This window comes from Carassius gibelio, chromosome A1 (assembly GCF_023724105.1).
Source record: "Carassius gibelio isolate Cgi1373 ecotype wild population from Czech Republic chromosome A1, carGib1.2-hapl.c, whole genome shotgun sequence".
NCBI classification, from domain to species: domain Eukaryota; kingdom Metazoa; phylum Chordata; class Actinopteri; order Cypriniformes; family Cyprinidae; genus Carassius; species Carassius gibelio.
In genome coordinates this window covers 17,722,757-17,740,786 of record NC_068371.1, presented here as the reverse complement: position 1 = coordinate 17,740,786, position 18,030 = coordinate 17,722,757, and the positions used below count along the sequence as shown (strand labels likewise).

At 39.4% G+C, this 18,030-nt stretch overlaps 1 protein-coding gene across 1 annotated transcript in view; it reads left to right on the top strand.

Moving 5' to 3' along the window:
* LOC127999682 (A disintegrin and metalloproteinase with thrombospondin motifs 5) overlaps window positions 1–10,085 on the top strand; it is a 31,130-nt gene extending 21,045 nt beyond the window's left edge. The window contains exons 6-8 of the mRNA XM_052592244.1: window positions 1,454–1,629; window positions 3,203–3,378; window positions 6,193–10,085. Of these exons, the coding sequence (XP_052448204.1) occupies window positions 1,454–1,629; window positions 3,203–3,378; window positions 6,193–6,826 (986 nt within the window). The 3' untranslated portion in view covers window positions 6,827–10,085. The remainder of the gene's footprint in view (window positions 1–1,453; window positions 1,630–3,202; window positions 3,379–6,192) is intronic.
* Window positions 10,086–18,030: the final 7,945 nt, after the last annotated feature.

Here is an 18,030-nt window from a genome sequence, read left to right as displayed (position 1 = left end):
CACACTGCCAATCCGGCAAATACACGGGTAAAGTGTTCCGGCAATTGTTCCCGGGTCGCTAGATTTTGCACTTTCACACTGCCAGTGATTGCCCGGGATATGTGCACGCTTTCACACACAACCCTTAAAGATCCTGTAACGACACGTGAAATCATGCCGTGACGTGTAATGTACGAGTCGGAAACGTTAGGCACGTTATACTTTCACTGAAGCAAGCAAACGATCCCGGCGTCAGCGCGGAAAGTCAGGAACTAACTGATCTCTGCTTCATTACAGTTTGCACATATTTTTTCCTCACGAACGTTGATGTTCCTTCAAAACAGACGGTAAAAGAGTTGCTCGATAAAATGCGTCATCACTTCGACACGGCATTAGATCTGCCTTTTGTTCACACAGCGCTCGTCCCGGGTTGAACCTGGCAATGTTTTTAGGTCCCCGACCCGGGTTCAATGCCGGAATCAATCGCGGGACATGTTTGCTTTCACACAGAAGGCGACCCGTCAATGTTCCGGCTATTTGCCGATTCCGACGTGCAGTGTGAAAGAGGCTTATGACAATCTGGCACTTCTGAATTGGCTACTGTAAGTAGGTTTTATTATTAGTTTAAGTATTTGCTATTGACTGTTCAAACGCGGAGTTTTGCGCGCCGCGCGTCTGTGTGTGTGTGTGCGCGTGTGCATGTGTGAGATAGAGAGAGACGGTCACACAGTGGAGTCAGCCGTCCATGACTTATCATGTGACCCCTTTAATGAAAATGAGAAACATTCAAATAAAAGCTGATTCATTATATAAAAAATTATATAACTGTATATAAATAATACTGAAATAACTCTGACTTAAGCTCAGTATTAATGACAGTAGTGCCATTTAATTAAGAAATACATTTTACATAATAATAATAATAATAGTAATCATAGCAAAAACAACAACAAATTTTTTTTATAATAACTCTTGTGCAATAATTACAATTAATTCCCTCCTGAAACTTGCCTTAAGCTGGTTTTCTGGTCTTACCGGGTCCATCTTAGTTTTTAAGCTAACGATTTAAACATATTTTATGTCAGATACACAAAAGACTTAATATTTTTATTAAATACTATATTTACAGCAATAGTATGCATTAGCTCAGTCTGTGTTTGCTTATGCATGGGTATTCCAGATTGAGTGTTTCATGTTTTTATGTTTAAAAATTAAGAGATGCAGGACAGGGGAGTAAAAAAAAAAAGGTTAAAAGTTCAACTGTGTCTGTTTTATTCCACTTCATGTGCGAGACGAGCAGTGGATTGCAAAAGCACATTCTGTGTGAATGGCCTCTTATGAAGTTCATCTTTAGTTCAAAGCTTTAGATAGTAAGGGATTTACAGTAAACAGATTTCATTGTTTTCACAACATATCATACAAGCCCTTCATATAGTTGTATATATTTGCTCATATTTTCTTGTGTCCTTGTTAGGTAAGAGTTTCCGTCAGGAACAGTGTGAGGTGCGTAACGGCCCTCAGACGGATCCCAAAGGAGTGAAGACCTTTGTGGAATGGGTTCCAAAATTTGCCGGTGTGCTTCCCAAAGACATGTGCAAACTCACCTGCAGAGCCAAAGGGACAGGATACTATGTAGTGTTCTCACAACGGGTGAGTAAGTCATAGACAACAGAACCTTCATTTCTGAGCACTTAAACAAGGACTGCGAGGGTACCATTTTTGTTTACTGGAATGATTTCCATTTCTAGTACATGATATTCTGGTAATTCCATTAGATTTTTAAAGTGGTAGGTTTCACATGGGACTTCAAACCCATTCAGATATCTTCTGTGTCAGCCGTGCCACAAGGATCTGCTGTTTTCTTTCAAATCAAAGCATAAATACTTGTAGAAACAGCATATTCTTGTTGATCTGTAAATATATTAAATAAAGTATTTGAAAAAGGCTTTTTACTTGTAGTAATTAGAGTTGTTCCGATTCCGATACTAGTATCGGAAATATCTCCGATACCACAACAAATTCTGGCATCGGCATCGGCGAGTACATGAACCCATATACCGATCCGATACCATTTTCTTAAAAAAGACCTAGTTATGACCGCAAGCTTTGCCTAACCGCTGCACGGTTCTTCTTCGCTGCTCAAAATGCATTGAAAACACAGGAAGTTGTGCTGTGTTGCCACAAGCAACCCCTGTTTAGAGCAGCGAAGAAGAAATGAAAACGCGTTAGCAGCCCTTTAGCCCTGGTTAGCAGTATGTCTCTGTAGTACCGGTAGTTACAGACTCTCGAGTATATTCAGTACCGGCAACTGCGTTCAGTCGCTTCCGTGTAAGTCAAAACGCAGGGCTCCAGACAGTAGCCGAATATATACTAGTGTCTGTGAATATTAAACTGCAAAATACTATTTAAATATTACTCCCGCAAAATCTACATCTCTGTGGGTGACTGGCACAGATGCGCGAGAGCTCGCTGTTTTGTAGTCTCTGCTGTGTGTCATGAGGACACGAACGCATAAACCGTCACTTCATGAGAATTTACCGTTTCATTTGAGAATACTGTCATATCATAAACACAGACACTCAAAGATCTTCATGGCAGCCCATTAAAATAAATGTTTGGTTTACATGAGTAAATTGACAATATATAAAGCTACTGTTGTAGCCTACAGTAATAATAATACATCTCTATAATAATAATAATTATGCCTAGATGGTTGCTTGTTTTTTACTTGTTTTTTACTTGTTAGAGATTATCTGATTAATAGATCTTTTTTTATATTCCTAGACTTATTTGTTGCAGTTTTTTTATACAGTTATATTGTAAAACTTAAATACCTTTTTTAGTTTGCGGTGTTAGATTTTTGGCTGCATTTGAAGTTCTTTTTTGCATAAGAAAATAAATAATACTGTCAAATTCATGTTAGATAATAAAAATACTGTAATAAATACAGTAGTTCACCATGTATTTGTTCATGTTTTATTGAGGGATCTGTCTGAAGCACACCATAAAAAATTCTAGCAATTTACACAGGGCTAGTAGTATATACAGCTGTATATACAGATATACACCCAGGTATCGGATCAGTACTCGGTATCGGCCGATACCCTGAGCCCAGGTATCGGAATCGGTATCGGGAAGAGAAAAAGGGTATCGGAACATCTCTAGTAGTAATAAATGAATACCAAACAGTAGGTTATGTTTGGTTTGTGTGGTTTTCCTGCAGGTGGTTGATGGGACGGAATGCCGTCCATACAGCAGTTCGGTGTGTGTGAAGGGGAAGTGTGTTCGCACCGGCTGCGACAGTATCATCGGCTCTAAACTCCAGTATGACAAGTGTGGCATCTGCGGTGGCGATGGCAACAGCTGTATCAAAGTGGCTGGAAACTTCACCAAGAAGAGGTTAGAAAACACAAATGGGCCCACTTCTGTTGTTTTTAACCAAATCCTAACAAAGGGTTCATCGTTGGAGGGAGATTTTTGGATGTTTGGTCAGGTTTATGTCACTTCTGGGAACAAATATCTTCTAAGTTGTTTATAAACACACACTCAGACACAAGTCGTCTGGAAATCTGACACTCTCTGTTTGTGTTTCTGAGCTTGAAATATGCAAAACTGAAAGTTTAAAAGGGTCATGAACTGGCTTTTTTAAATTATTTTATACTCTTTTAAACTCTTATGACGTTTGAATGGTTTTTGCATTCAAAAAGATCTAAATCAATAAGTAATAGGCTATTTTCTACCCTGGTTTTGAGGCTGGCTTGAGAAACGCTCGTTTTTTATTGGCGTGCCACATTGAAGACTTGGAAGTTAACGCCCACTGCTATGATTGGATAATAGTTTTACATGGTAAACTTTGTCCTTCATATTTGGAGCCTTCTGTGACTCTGGTTAGACACGTACACATAATCAGGACATATCAAAGCGATCTCTATTAAAGCAATAGTGACACATAGTTCAAATATTTTTTATTCATACAAGTGGGCTGCGCCATTCCTGTCTGATTCAATATAGATGGCACAGCATTGACTTTTAATGTCATTCTCTCTGCAAATTCAGCGTTGGCCTGTGTCTTGTTTACAAAGTAATCTGCGGTGAAATGAAGCAAATGCTTAATGTTTTACCCGCGTGAGCTGAAACTTCATTAAAAATAAAGTTCAACCACACATTCCTAGTATTTATATGGCTGGTATCAATAAAATAATTTATTTCTGTTACAGGGATGTTTTTAGTTCTGAAACTTTTAGTACGATGACCTCTTACATATCAAAAGCTTAAGTTAAAGTTGATTTCTCAATTCATGACCGCTTTAATATGATTTATAGAAGTAAGAAATGTTCCTTGTATGACATCCTTTTCCCCTGGGAGAACATTGAAAGAAAACAAATAAAAGGCAAAATCACAAATCTCTTGTACAGCTCAATTGTTTCTTCAATTGTTCTGAAAAAATGTTACATTCGCATCCGGAAGTGGCGTAACGGAAAGGAGTGAGGTCAGTTTAAACAAAGGAAAACGATGGATCGCATTATACTGTGACACAGTATTCAAATCTGGAACAAATTAGCATTTTTTTTTTTTTTTTGATGAATGCAGATATTTATGTATGTGTGTGTGTGTGTGTGTGTGTGTGTGTGTGGTATTCTGCTGTGTGATAGGATATGTTTATTATACATAATAATGAACTGCCACAGATCACGGTGCATGTGGAAAACTGCAGAATTAAAATCGTTTGGAGGGAAGTTTATAATTTATGTATCATGTCAAAAACCCAACCCTGCTATATATACAGTATATGTAATTAAACCTGAATTAATTTTTCACTCTAACTAGACTACTATGATTTTTTTTTAAGTTGTTCTAAAATAGGAACCAAAGTGTGATTTGCTATTAGTCCTATAAATTCAGTTTTCATTGTATTTTGTACCTTATTCTGTGTGGAGTTTGCATGTTCTCTCTGTGTTGACCTTTTGTTATCATTATTGTTATTGTGAAGTAAAATGAATGAATATCAATTCTTCTTTTTGTGCGGACATAAAGACCTCTTAGTAAAGTTATTCGTAGTCAAGTCCGTGGTCACCAGTATCGATAGCATGAAACTTTATTGTTAGAAAAATCATGGCCTGTCCCTGCTTTCTTGGCAGCATAGCTTGGCCACATAGTAGGCTCGTAATTGTATGGCTGTAATAGTTGGCTCAAAATTGAATGGCTGTGGTCCATTTAACAAGTATAAATAAACATTTACAATTTCCTCAGCATCCGAACTGTCATTGCATCCAATGTTTTCCTATTGTTTAAAATGATCGCACTCCCTCCCATTACATCACTTCTGGTTTTGCCATTGTTCAGATGCGAAAGTATAAAAATTTTCACAAAAACGACTCCAGAAGCCTCAAGTAGTGCGTTTAAACAACATCTAGTTCATACATTATTTTTCTATACACTGACTACGTTTACATGCAGCCAATAACCCGGTCGCGCACGGCCATGTAAACACCGGCAAAAACTCGGATATGCTCATATCCCGGTTTTTAAAAACCGGGATATTATACCTGGGGTACCCCTTTTCTAACCCGAATATTTGGTCTTGTAAACGCGTTTCGGCATATCCCCATCAAAATGTGTGTTCTGCGCATGTTCTATTCGCAAGGAATCTTGGTCTTTTGAGTCTTTGGATACAGGAAGAAGAATCGGAAATGACGCATATTGCGTCTTACGTCCAGACGCTAACCGTGCGTCGCCGTTTACATCGGGATATTGGCGACTGATTACACATTCCATGTATACAGGAGTAACTCTCTCTGCTCACGCATGTAAACGGGTTATCCCGAATGTTTCAGAAACCCGAATAGTGACCTTAACCTGACCATAACCCGAATTTGAACAGCTTGTAAACGTAGTCATTGACTCACTGGGTCTCTAACCTGAATATGAATTTGAAAAGATTTAAAAGAAAAAGTAATTTCTAAGAAACTATGAACATTAAATAAGTTGTTGCTAAAAATATATATGCCAATGGAGTCAGAAAAATAAACTAAATTCAAATGGAAAACAAGATTTTTATTTTATTAGAAGTATTTTAACAAGACTTACTATCTGAAGTAATTTTGCTTCTCAAGTAAATGCATCTTGATTTAAGAATATTTAGATATTTGTACTGGGAAAAAAATTAAGACAAAAAGATTAATGAGGTAAACTGATGTTATCTGTGTTCTCCAGTAAGGGCTACACAGATGTGGTGAAGGTTCCTGAGGGTTCAACACACCTGAAGGTTCGACAATACAAAGCCAAAGGCCAATCACGCTACACAGCATATCTGGCGCTGCGGCGGCCTGGAGGTGAATACCTGCTGAACGGGAAGTTCATGATCTCCACATCTGAGACCATCATCCCCCTCAATGGCTCTGTTCTCAACTACACTGGCTGGAGTCAGCGGGACGAGGCCCTTCACAGCATGGGCCCCGGGGCCCTTCAGGAGAGCCTGGTGGTGCAGATTCTGGCCACGGATTCTAAGAAACCATTAGAAATCCACTACAGCTTCTTCATGCCACGCAAAATGCCGCTTCCACCGAGAACAGTAGTTGCAACTTCAGAAACCGCCGCGGAATTATCAGCAGCCGAGATCATGACGTTTACTCCTGAGGTTCCTGCGACGATGGAGTCTCCGACACCGACAACACCTGTGGGGCCACGCTGGGTAATGGGATCATGGATGACGTGCTCCAGAACTTGCGATACGGGTTGGCAGAGTCGCACAGTTCAGTGCAAGGACCCTCAAGGGAAGCTGTCCAAGAGCTGCCCGATCAGCACACGGCCATCAGCCTTCAAACAGTGCCTGATTAAAAAGTGTTGAGGACCCCTCAATCAGACAAACTTCCTGACTGAGCTTTATGGAGCACTTAGACTGAACCATTGCAGTTGCGTTTGTATGGATGCTGTTCCAATCACTGTGGAACTCTGCTAGTGTTTGCAAACATGTTGCATTGTGACTCAGACAAGGAGCTTTGACTCCAGCCTCGATCTCGGTGATGTTCAGCCACATCCCTGATCCAAACGATACGCCTCTTGACTTCACAGTGGCAGAGATTTAAACCATTGCTGCAGTGTTTGATGTTAAGGTGCGTTCACATCTTCTATCATTGATAAAATGGAACGTTCTCCTAATGTTCATGTAACCCTAGAAAAGTGTTTTTAAAACATAAAAAAACTGATGTTCAAAAAACATTCAGAAATAACATTTGTTTAACTTTTTGGGCATGTTACCATAACGTTCTGTATCAATATCATGTCCAAAAAAAAAAAAAGTGTTGAGGATCCCTCAATCAGACCAACTTCCTGAAAGATCTTTGTGGAGCACATAGACTAAACCATGCATTTAAATAAATGCTGTTCCGAACACGGTGGAATTCTGCTAGTGCTCACAATTGTGTGACAGAGAGCTAGCTATGGCTCTAGATTTAGAATGTGGCCACAATCACCCAAGCCTCTTTAAAAAAACACCCCCTTAATCCAAATGACATGCCCTTTGAGTTCACACTGGCAGTGATGTTAAGATGCATTCACATTGATAAAATGCAACATTCCCATAACATTCACATAACCATGATTTGTTTTTCGTTCATTCAGAAATAAAATGTTCAGAACTTAATGGGTATGTTAGCTAAATGTTCTGTACGAGTTTTTTGTCCAGAAAACAAAGAGTGTTGAGGACCCCTCAGTCAGATGAGCTTCCTGAGTGAGCTTCCTGAGTGAGCTTCGTGGAGCGCATAGACTGAACCTTTACAGTTGCATTTATATTAATGCTGTTCCAATCACTGTGGGATTCTGCTAGTGTTCACAATCGTTTTGCATTATGATTCGGACAAGGAGACTCCAGCCTTGAATATGGCAAAAACCAATTCATGCACCTTTGCATCAATATCATGTACAAAAAAGTAAAAAAAATGGTGGACCCCTCAATCAGATGAACTTTCTGAATCCTGCTAGTGTTCACAATCATGTCAGCTTGTGGCTTGGACAAGGAGCTTTGGTTCTAAGCTCATTTTCAGGTTTGTAGCTGATGTTTATGTGTTTGTTCCTCTGCGCTCTGTTTATTTTCGTCTGAGTCTTAAACTCCCACAATGAACTGATCTTTGTTTCTTTGTTACAGAAAAACTAAAGAGGGCTCTTATTTGAAAAATATGTTTGTCATTTTCTGCGTTCAGGGCTTGAAAGACACTGTGTGCCCTTGATACTTGCAATAATGCCAGCCGATCACTCACACACTCACAGTCGTACCGTTTACATGTTCGTGGGAATGTTCCAGGCTCAAAACAATCAAAAACTGTGTTTGCAGTGAAACATTTATAATGGATGTCTAAGAGGCAAGAATTGCACAGGGTTAAAGCAGAAATGTAAAACGTATGTTTATTAAAGCCTGTATACTAAAAAAAAAAATTCAGTAACACTAATGGAATTTTGTCTTATCAGGTCTTTATTAATGTTATCAAAATGTTAGCACAAAAAAAAAATTATACATTGGTCATTTTATTTATTTATTTTATTTTTCATAAAGGTTTCAGAAGTTCCGATAATATTTGCAAAATTCGAAAATGGGATGTTCCCTTTAATGTTCATATAACCAAGAATTATTATTTTTTATTTTTTTTACATTTCAAAAACTGGATATATTGAACACTCACAGAACATCAGGAATAGTGTTCTCATAACTCTTTGGGAGCATTAGCACATATTCTTAGAACAGAGGTGTCCAAACCTGTTCCTGGAGGGCTACTGTCCTGCAGAGTTTGGCTCCATCTCCAATTAAACACACCTGAACCAGCGAATAAAGGTCTTCACACTTATTAGAAATCTCCAGGAAGGTGCGCTGAGGCTGGATGGAGCTAAACTCAAGGACACTGATCCTTCTGTCTTAGAAAATATTTCTGTTAGCTGGGAGACTTCTGTTCTTGACAGATGATCTTGATATGTGTTAGTGATGTAAGTGACTTTTACATGTTCATAACTTTGCACAGACAAGGTGACGTGTTCAACATTTTTTGTTAAAGTCTTGTTCAAAACAATGTGTTTTTTGACATTCATTCTGATACGATGTCTTGCCCCATACACTTCCATTGCAAGTTACTGTAAACACAATCTTTGAAACTGAGGGAAGAGTTGAACTAATTTTCTGTTAATGAACAGCTTGACTTGTATTGAGACCAGAACATTCCTTTAAATCGTTTTTTCACCTCAGTTCAACCAAACAACTTCATTTCTCAGACCGTGAAACACTGAAGCTGATGGAACAAAATTGCACGCAGTGTGTTTTCATGCTTTATAGCTCAAACTGTCTTATTTACATTTGCAAATGCTCGTGCAAGTTAACACCCCTTCTCAGATATGTGATGTGTGTCCAGATCATTCAATAACATGTGATTTATGTGTGTCTTATTATAGTTGCAGAAATCAGTTTAAAGTCAACATGAATCAACACTACCTTCATTCATGTTCCTTCTCTCATTATAAATAATCTTTCATACTAATTTGATATCATCTGACTCCATTCCATTTGACCATCTCATCAATTTGTAAATAAAAGTAATTTTTAAAATGAACACAATTAAATTCAAAATACACTACTTTTTTTCTAATCGACTATGCTGTTTCATTTGGAAATGCATTACATTACAGAAAGTGCAATGGGTTGCGAATGCATTTCATGTTGACTTTAAACCTGCTGAAGTTGCTTAATTTGTGAACTTGTTTGTTTGATTCATTTTACACAAATCCAGTAACTGAATGAACTCATGTGATTCAATGTTTGTTGCAGTAACTTTTTTCCAAGATTTCATCTGTTTACTCAATGTAATGCAGTACTGTTTTACCGTCTCAATGGGAAATGGCCATTTCACTGAAAATACACAGCACTGATTTTATAATTTATTGTTTGTATAACTGGTATGTGAAAAAAAAAGAAAACACATGATGATTTTTGTATTTATTGCTATGCTCATTTTGTCATATAAATACTATTTAACTAGGAATATGTGTGAATAGAATAGTTCCTTTGAATATATTTTCTAGCCAACTTCATGAATATATATGTATAAAACAAAGTGCTATATTTAAAAGTTTACCTTTTATTGATTCGTTTGTTGCCTCACTGGAGATGTTTTAGTTTCTAACTAAGTACTCAAATGCAACCAATAAAGGGGCCATTTAAGTTTGTTAACATAAATGAGAGCAGAGGGGATAGTACTATCCTGACAGACACGTAAAACACAGTTTCTGCTGAACCTCTATTAAACATGACACTAACTACAACACAGCACTTCCGTAAGCATTTCATTTTAAATGAGATATGAATGACTGGTCTTGCTGTAAAAGACTACAAACTAAACTAGACTACTGCAAGAACTGAGTTTAATTTTGATTTGATCGAGAGCACACAGGGGAGAGAGGGGCAAGTTATCACAATTTTTACTCCTGTAAATATTTCTCAGAACGTTTATAGTTTTGATTTCTGCATAGACACCAATCACCGCCACTAATGAATTTGCACTGTTATTTCCCAAGAAAAGAAACATACAGTTTACAATTTAACACATGAAATGAAAACATGAATTGTCACATGGAAACTTTGATATAAATTTTAAATCATAAATATCACAGGTCAATGACACATAAAATATATGACAACATATGCCTCCGTGGCCTGACTGAACTAACGCTGCGCTCGATTTCAGACAGGATCACTTTGGTAAGTTACTTGAGTTTAGTGAAAACAATTTATCTTTGGCGATATGGTTCCTTATGGGGGTTCTTGCTCCCAAATTAATTAAGTACAAGAGCTTAAACATTAACCCCCCCCCCCCCCCCCCCACACACAAACATAATGAAAGGTATTACTGCCTGAAGAAGAACCCCCCTAAACCAACCTTGTTCCATTCCTGCAAAAGAGAAAAGACAAAGTTATTGAGATACTCTTAATATAGCCTACTGGCTAGCAGAGGGGTATTCTCCCCTCTAATTAAGTAGAGGATATCAGGCCTCTCTCTCAGTCGTATTAGTACAACTTTGGCAATGAATCGCGGCAAAGTGTCTATATCAACTGCTCGCTCATATCACGTTCAGTCCATTGCTTGAAAAACAATGTGGCGAATTCTCTTAAGTTCACGACCCAAAATCTGGTGAGATACTCTGTGGGAATCCTTTAAAAAATCCTGATTTTAATGCTTGCCATGGAGATAGATTCACCGTGTCATGTTGCTTAAGCGAGTGCAGTTTTCCCTGAAAACAAGGATTGCACATTTGACATTGACTTTATACAAGAGTTCAAATAAGTAGTTAATAATAAGTGACTTACATTTTAGTACAGTATTGTATATGTTGATTGTTATTGCTCGATTTGGTTAATGAAAATAGTTCCAAACAAAGATGACAGCAGAATAGTGGTGCATCTCTGAACAATACAAAATGTTGTTTCCTTACTGAATAATTTAGCTTTTTTGAATTAATAATTTTGTTAATGATTCAGTGGTCCATTCATAAAGACATGCACTTGCTTCATTCTTGAATTAATCAGATGTCTGAATGAATCGTTTGAATAAATGCCTCAATAGCCCATTCACACAGTAATAAAATGGTGAGATATCTTAGCCCAGCTATTAAAAAAAAAAATATCACATTCTAGGGTTACTATTATGCGTAAAAAACTTATGCAACATTGGTATGAAGTGAGAATTTAAAAAAATAATAATAATAAAAAACTTTACCAACACATTTCAAATAACTGTTGTGTACTTTTCTGTAAAAAATAACCTAATTTTTTAATATTAATGCTTAGAGTATTACAACATCATTACTGTACATTTTTTGTAATATTTAAATTCTTAATTTAGTGCGATATTTTGTCATTGCTACATTTTATTATGTTATCCCATGGGTCACTTGTGACCATCGACATGTTTCCTCATTCTATGACCACACTCAACCAAAATAAATAAATGTGAATGCATATATTAATACTAGACACCCTAAAGATCATCTGTACATTCATATATTAATGTTACGATACTTTACTAGCCTTTACTGTTGGAGCTTTGATGCAGCGATCCTCTTCTCATGATGCAAACAGGAAATAAACTTCTCTGGTCATGTGACATTTTGCACTAATTATGTGAAACTGCACATATTTAATTGAGATGCTTAATTTTTTCCATATTTGCAGGAAGTGCACTAATGCATCAGTCAGTAAGGTTTTTAGAGCTTTATAAATTAAAACCTTTTTTACATTCACTTTTGTGACCGGTGGGATTAAACAGATTAATCTCCAGTGTAACAGCTCTGATAAGATAAACAACGTGATTTGCGGCCAGCCAACGTTAACTTTATTTTAATCAGAACACAAAACATTATTTACCCTATTTGCATTTGCTAAGTGCCTGTTGCACATTTCCCCTGTGTGTTGACATCATTATTTATGACTATCGAATGTCTGACTACTCGACTCTTTTGTTTTGCGGTTCACTATCTTCATCAAGCACAGCACTGCATGGAGAAAAGGACTTAAAAAACAAACACCAAGTACAGGCCTAGTTAAACACTATGAGCCCATATCATTTATTCAAGGAATTATATTTTGTTGATAATATTTGCACTTTCAAAAGAAAGAAAAAGTAGGGGGCACCCACCGGCGGAAACATAAACATAAATCGCTGCCTATGGTATCCACCTTATATTTCAAAGGAGAAGTAAGCCTTTTCTGTGAATGTGCGAGACTTACGGTTCATTAGCTGCTATATGGAAAGAATGAGAAGAACAACAATGTCCAGTAAATGGTAAAACTGTTTGCAGTACAAAACAATTTGTTCATAATTAAGATAATATGTTAAAATAATATGGTAAGAAACACAAGTTTGCAATATCCAGCATCAAAACAGTAGATAAAACCGGAATCCAGATACATTAAATTTACAAATGGCTGCACCTGCTCTTACGGAATAAACTAAGGTGGATACTGTTAAAACATATTAGACCTCCTCAAATCATTCATTGATATTCTTTGTAGTGCTGAAACAATTGTAGGCCTACTATACTAGTTTTTGCTGCACATATTAAGAAAGATTGATTTGAATAATGCAGCTAAGAATTTGATATTGGTGTGCCACCTGCTGTTTGACTGACCTAAAGGGGTCATATGATGCTTTTTTAAAGATCATTATTTTGTGTATCTGGTGTAACAGAATATGTTGACATGCTTTAATGTTCAAAAAACTTTTTTTTTTTAAATACTGTACATTATTGTAGGACCTCTAGGCCCTGCCTCTCTCAAACGTGTCATTTTTTACAAAGTCCCTCCTTTTCGATAAGCGCAGTCTGCTCTGATTAGCAGACTGACCCAGTGCACTGTGATTGGCCGAACACCACAAGCACTCATCGGAAACATAATGCCCCTTTCCATAATCGCGAGCTTCATCTTAAAAAATTAATTTGAAGACAGTTAATAATGTCCTTCGTTTTACCATCAGTTCAACCCTGAAAGGGGAACAGAGAAGCTCATATGTGTTTTCAGTACACAAGCCACGGATGGTTAAGACAGCTGACTTCACTGTGATGACTGCTTCAACACTGATGCATTACATAAATATTTCCACATGGTGACATAGACATTTGGGGGCGTGTTAGAATGAGCCGTTTCAGGGGGGCATGGCAGAGTGTTAACTTTTATAAAGAATATCTCTTTTGATTTGAGACTTTAATCTTTGCAACTTTACAGATCTTCTTTATGCACCAAGAGCTTGTAACAGAGAAAGGAAAAATTAGAAATCGCATCATGTGACCCCTTTACATTAGAGTAACCCAGTACATGTTATTATTAAGCACATTAATACCTTTTCCCATGTATTGTGATATTTGTAAGGTTTTATGAGTCAGGTAGCATTCGAACTCAGTTGATGCCCCCTTTCAGAGTTATGGTGAACCTAGAGATATAGGAGATATAACCACTGAATAAGTGTGTTTATATTATATAGTTTGTTAAACTATATTATATTATATTATATTATATTATAAAATAAACCCGGTTCCAAAAAAGTTGTGACACTATACAAATTGAGAGTAAAAAAAGAATGGAATAATTTACAAATCTCATAAACTATTCACAATTGAATATAGATAACATATCAGATGTTGAAAGTGAGACATTTTGAAATGCAATGCCAAATATTGGCTCATTTTGGATTTCATGAGGGCTACACATTCCAAAAAAGTTTGGTGTGGTAACAATAAGAGGCCTGAAAAGTTAAATGTACATATAAGGAGCAATAGAGGACCGATTTGCAACTTATTAGGTCAATTGGCAACATGATTGGGTATAAAAAGAGCCTCTCAGAGTGGCAGTGTTTTTCAGAAGTCATTTTAACACAACTTCCCATTTTGAAGTTATCATCATCTACAGTGCGTAATATCATCCAAAGATTCAGAGAATCTGGAACGATCTCTGTGCGTAGGGGTCAAGGCCGGAAAACCATACTGGATGCCCGTGATCTTCGGGCCCTTAGACAGCACTGCATCTGTCACGATCAGGACACAGGAAAACACAGAGAGAGATCCAAGTGCAGGTATGTATTTTATTGGGGTTATCCAAATCGTTATCCAGTCCAGGCAGGGGTCAAAACCAAAGTAACCATTCAAACACGAAGAGACACAAAACAAACAGGCAAGAACTAGACTAAGAATTGGTGTGAATACTACAAGGACTCCGTGACACATACTAAAACAGACAGGGTATAAATACACAGGGAAATAACAGTGCTAATGGGGAATTGGCTGAGTGCAATGATTAATGACTCGTGACAGCTGAGTGCAATGAGGAGACAGAGATCATGGGGAATGTGGTTCAGGAAGTGACAGACACTGTGGGGAAGTAGGACATCTAGTGGTTACCCAGGGAACACAAACCAGACACTGTGACAATACCCAACCCACGGAGCGGCTACCAGATGCTCCAAGACGAGACTGACAATACAAGAGACCAGGAGGGAGGTGGACAGGTGGAGGCTCAGGGGGAGGGACGGAGGGCCAGGTAAAATGGGGAAACCAGAGACAAGAGGAACATGTAAATCGGGGAACAGATACCAGAAGTGCAAACACAAAACAGGGAGACCAGGAGGGAGGTGGACCGGTGGAGGATCAGGGGGAGGGATGGAGGGCCAGGCTCACAGAGGGGAACAGGGACAGGAAGTGAAAAAAAAAACAACACAACAGGAGATCAGGGTGGGTCAGGGCGTTCAGGGACCCAGGACTGTGCTGACCGGGCCGGATTCCAGGGTGGAGCAGAAGACCACCATATCCATGTGGTCGAGACAGAGGCTCACCCGGGAGGTGCAGAGGACCACCACATCCGTGTGGTCGAGACAGAAGTCCCCCAGGGCGGAGCAGAAGACCACCATGTCCGTGTGGTCTAGACCAAAGCCCCCCAGGGCGGAGCAGAAGACCACCACAACCGTGTGGTCGAGACCGAAGCCCCCCAGGGCAGAGCAGAAGACCACCACAACCATGTGGTCGGGACAGAAGCCCCCCAGGGCGGAGCCGAAGACCACCACAGTGGGATTTAATTGACCTGTAGAGCAAGTCTCGTTGGCCAAGTCTGAAACAGAGAACATGAACAAGTTAAGGGTAGCCTCCGTGGCCACGACAGGATCAGTCGAGCGTTCAGAGAGTTCGGCTGAGACGTGATGAGGCTCTGGAAGTTCCGCAGAGGCGAGGAGAGACTCTGGTAGTTCAGCCGAGACGAGGAGAGGCTCTAGTAGTTCAGCAGAGACATGAAGAGGCTCTAGTACTTCAACAGAGACGTGGAGAGGCTCTGGTAGTTCAGCAGAGATGTGGAGAGGCTCTGGTAGTTCAGCAGAGACGTGGAGAGGCTCTGGTAGTTCAGCAGAGATGTGGAGAGGCTCTGGTAGTTCAGCAGAGACGTGGAGTGGCTCTGGTAGTTCAGCAGAGACGTGGAGTGGCTCTGGTAGTTCAGCAGAGATTTGGAGAGGCTCTGGTAGTTCAGCAGAGACGTGGAGAGGCTCTGGTAGTTCAGCAGAGACGTGGAGAGGCTCTGGTAGTTCAGCAGTTCAGCAGAGACGTGGGGAGGCTCTGGTAATCCCTTGGTGTTTAGACTGGATTCCAGAAGATCAATGCTGACTTGACTCTGCTCATGAAGATCATTGGTGACTTGCATTTGTTCATGAAGATCATTGGTGACTTGCATTTGTTCATGAAGATCATTGGTGACTTGCATTTGTTCATGAAGATCATTGGTGACTTGCATTTTTTCATGAAGATCAATGGTGACTTGCTTTTGTTCATGAAGATCATTGGTGACTTGCATTTGTTCATGAAGATCATTGGTGACTTGCCTTTGTTCATGATGATCACTGGTGACTTGCATTTGTTCATGAAGATCAATGGTGACTTGCCTTTCCCCATGAAGATAGTCGGTGACTTGACCTTGCCCATGAAGAACACTGCTGATTTGCCTTTGTCCATGAATTTCACCGGTGACTTAGCTTGACTCCGGAGTGTCGACGGTGACTAGCCCTGACCCTGGAAGGTCAACGGTGACTAGCCCTGACCCTGGAAGGTCAACGGTGACTAGCCCTGACTCTGGAAGGTCAACAGTGACTAACCCTGACTCTGGAGGGTCCCCGAGCACCTGACTCGACTCTGGAGAGTCAACTTGAACCTGATTCGACTCTGGAGGGTCAACGGGAACCTGACTCGACTCTGGAGGGTCAATGGGAACCTGACTCCACTCTGGAGGGTCCACGAGGACCTGACTCGACTCTGGAAAGTCAACGGGGACCTGACTCGACCTATAATTTAGTCTAGTTGTGGTTTCTTAATAAGAGGCTTAATTACTGCGAGCTTGAATGGTTTTGTGACGTGACCTAAAGATAACGATGAGTTAATGATATTGAGAAGCAGTTCTTCTGCTTCTGAGTAATTCAGTGGGTATAGGATCTAATAAACATGTTGTTGGTTTAGATGCAGTGATAAGTTTATTTAGTTTGGAAACAGTGATTGTGCACTTTACCTAACCTAGCATGGACGTGTCGGACGATGGAGTATCCGATGATCACAGCATCATGTTCCGTCTTGCGGAGAGGAGCGAAGCGGGTTCCAGGTGGAGATCTCAAAGACCAGAGGGGGAGAAGTCATCGCCAAGGCATGGCTCATGTGAGTCCTCCGCTGTGGATGCAGGGTCCAGGGTCCGTGGGGTCCCAGCACTGGAGTGAAGTACATCACAAAATAAAACTAGTGATAAGTCGCTCGCATTGTTTTTGTTGTGAATACAATAGAGGATATATTCACACATTATAGAAACAAAAAGATGGTGTATAACATAGATTTTTAAGAGAAGAAAAAAATCACTAAAGAATTATCGACAATTCAGATCTCAAACTCAAGACACATGGCAGCAAAAAACAGGAATTGATGTCAGCGTCTGACCATTCGTATGTGCATAGACTACATGACTTTGAATTCCAGAATAATTCCTGCCCAATATACCCATCCCAGAATGGATAATGCTTTGTACTGGAAGCAAATGGTTATATGTCTTAGACTTGTGTAGTGGCTGTTTTCCAGATTGATATGGCTGACGAGGACAAGGAAAAAACTGTGTTCATCTGTCCTTTGGGTTTTTACCAGTTCAAATGCATGCTACAGGGGATCACAGGGCCTCCAGACACATTACAGCGGCTAATAGAGAGAGTCGAGGTGGGTATGCATCTTCTCCAGGTCATTGTATATCTGGACGGCCTTGTTGTCTTTGGGCATACATTAGAAGAGCATGAGGAAAAGCTGCTTGCTGTAAGTGTTGTATCGGCTGGAAGAATATGGGCTCAAAGTGTCTATAGAAAAGTGCCAGTTTTGTCAGCCACAATTCAAATATGTGGCACATATTGTATCGAAATAAAGCGGCACAGAAAGGCAAGTAATACCAAGAGTCAGATATTGAGTGCTGGGACCATAGGTGAAAAGAGGCCATAACTATTGCCTTATGAATAAATGCCTCTTGTAGTG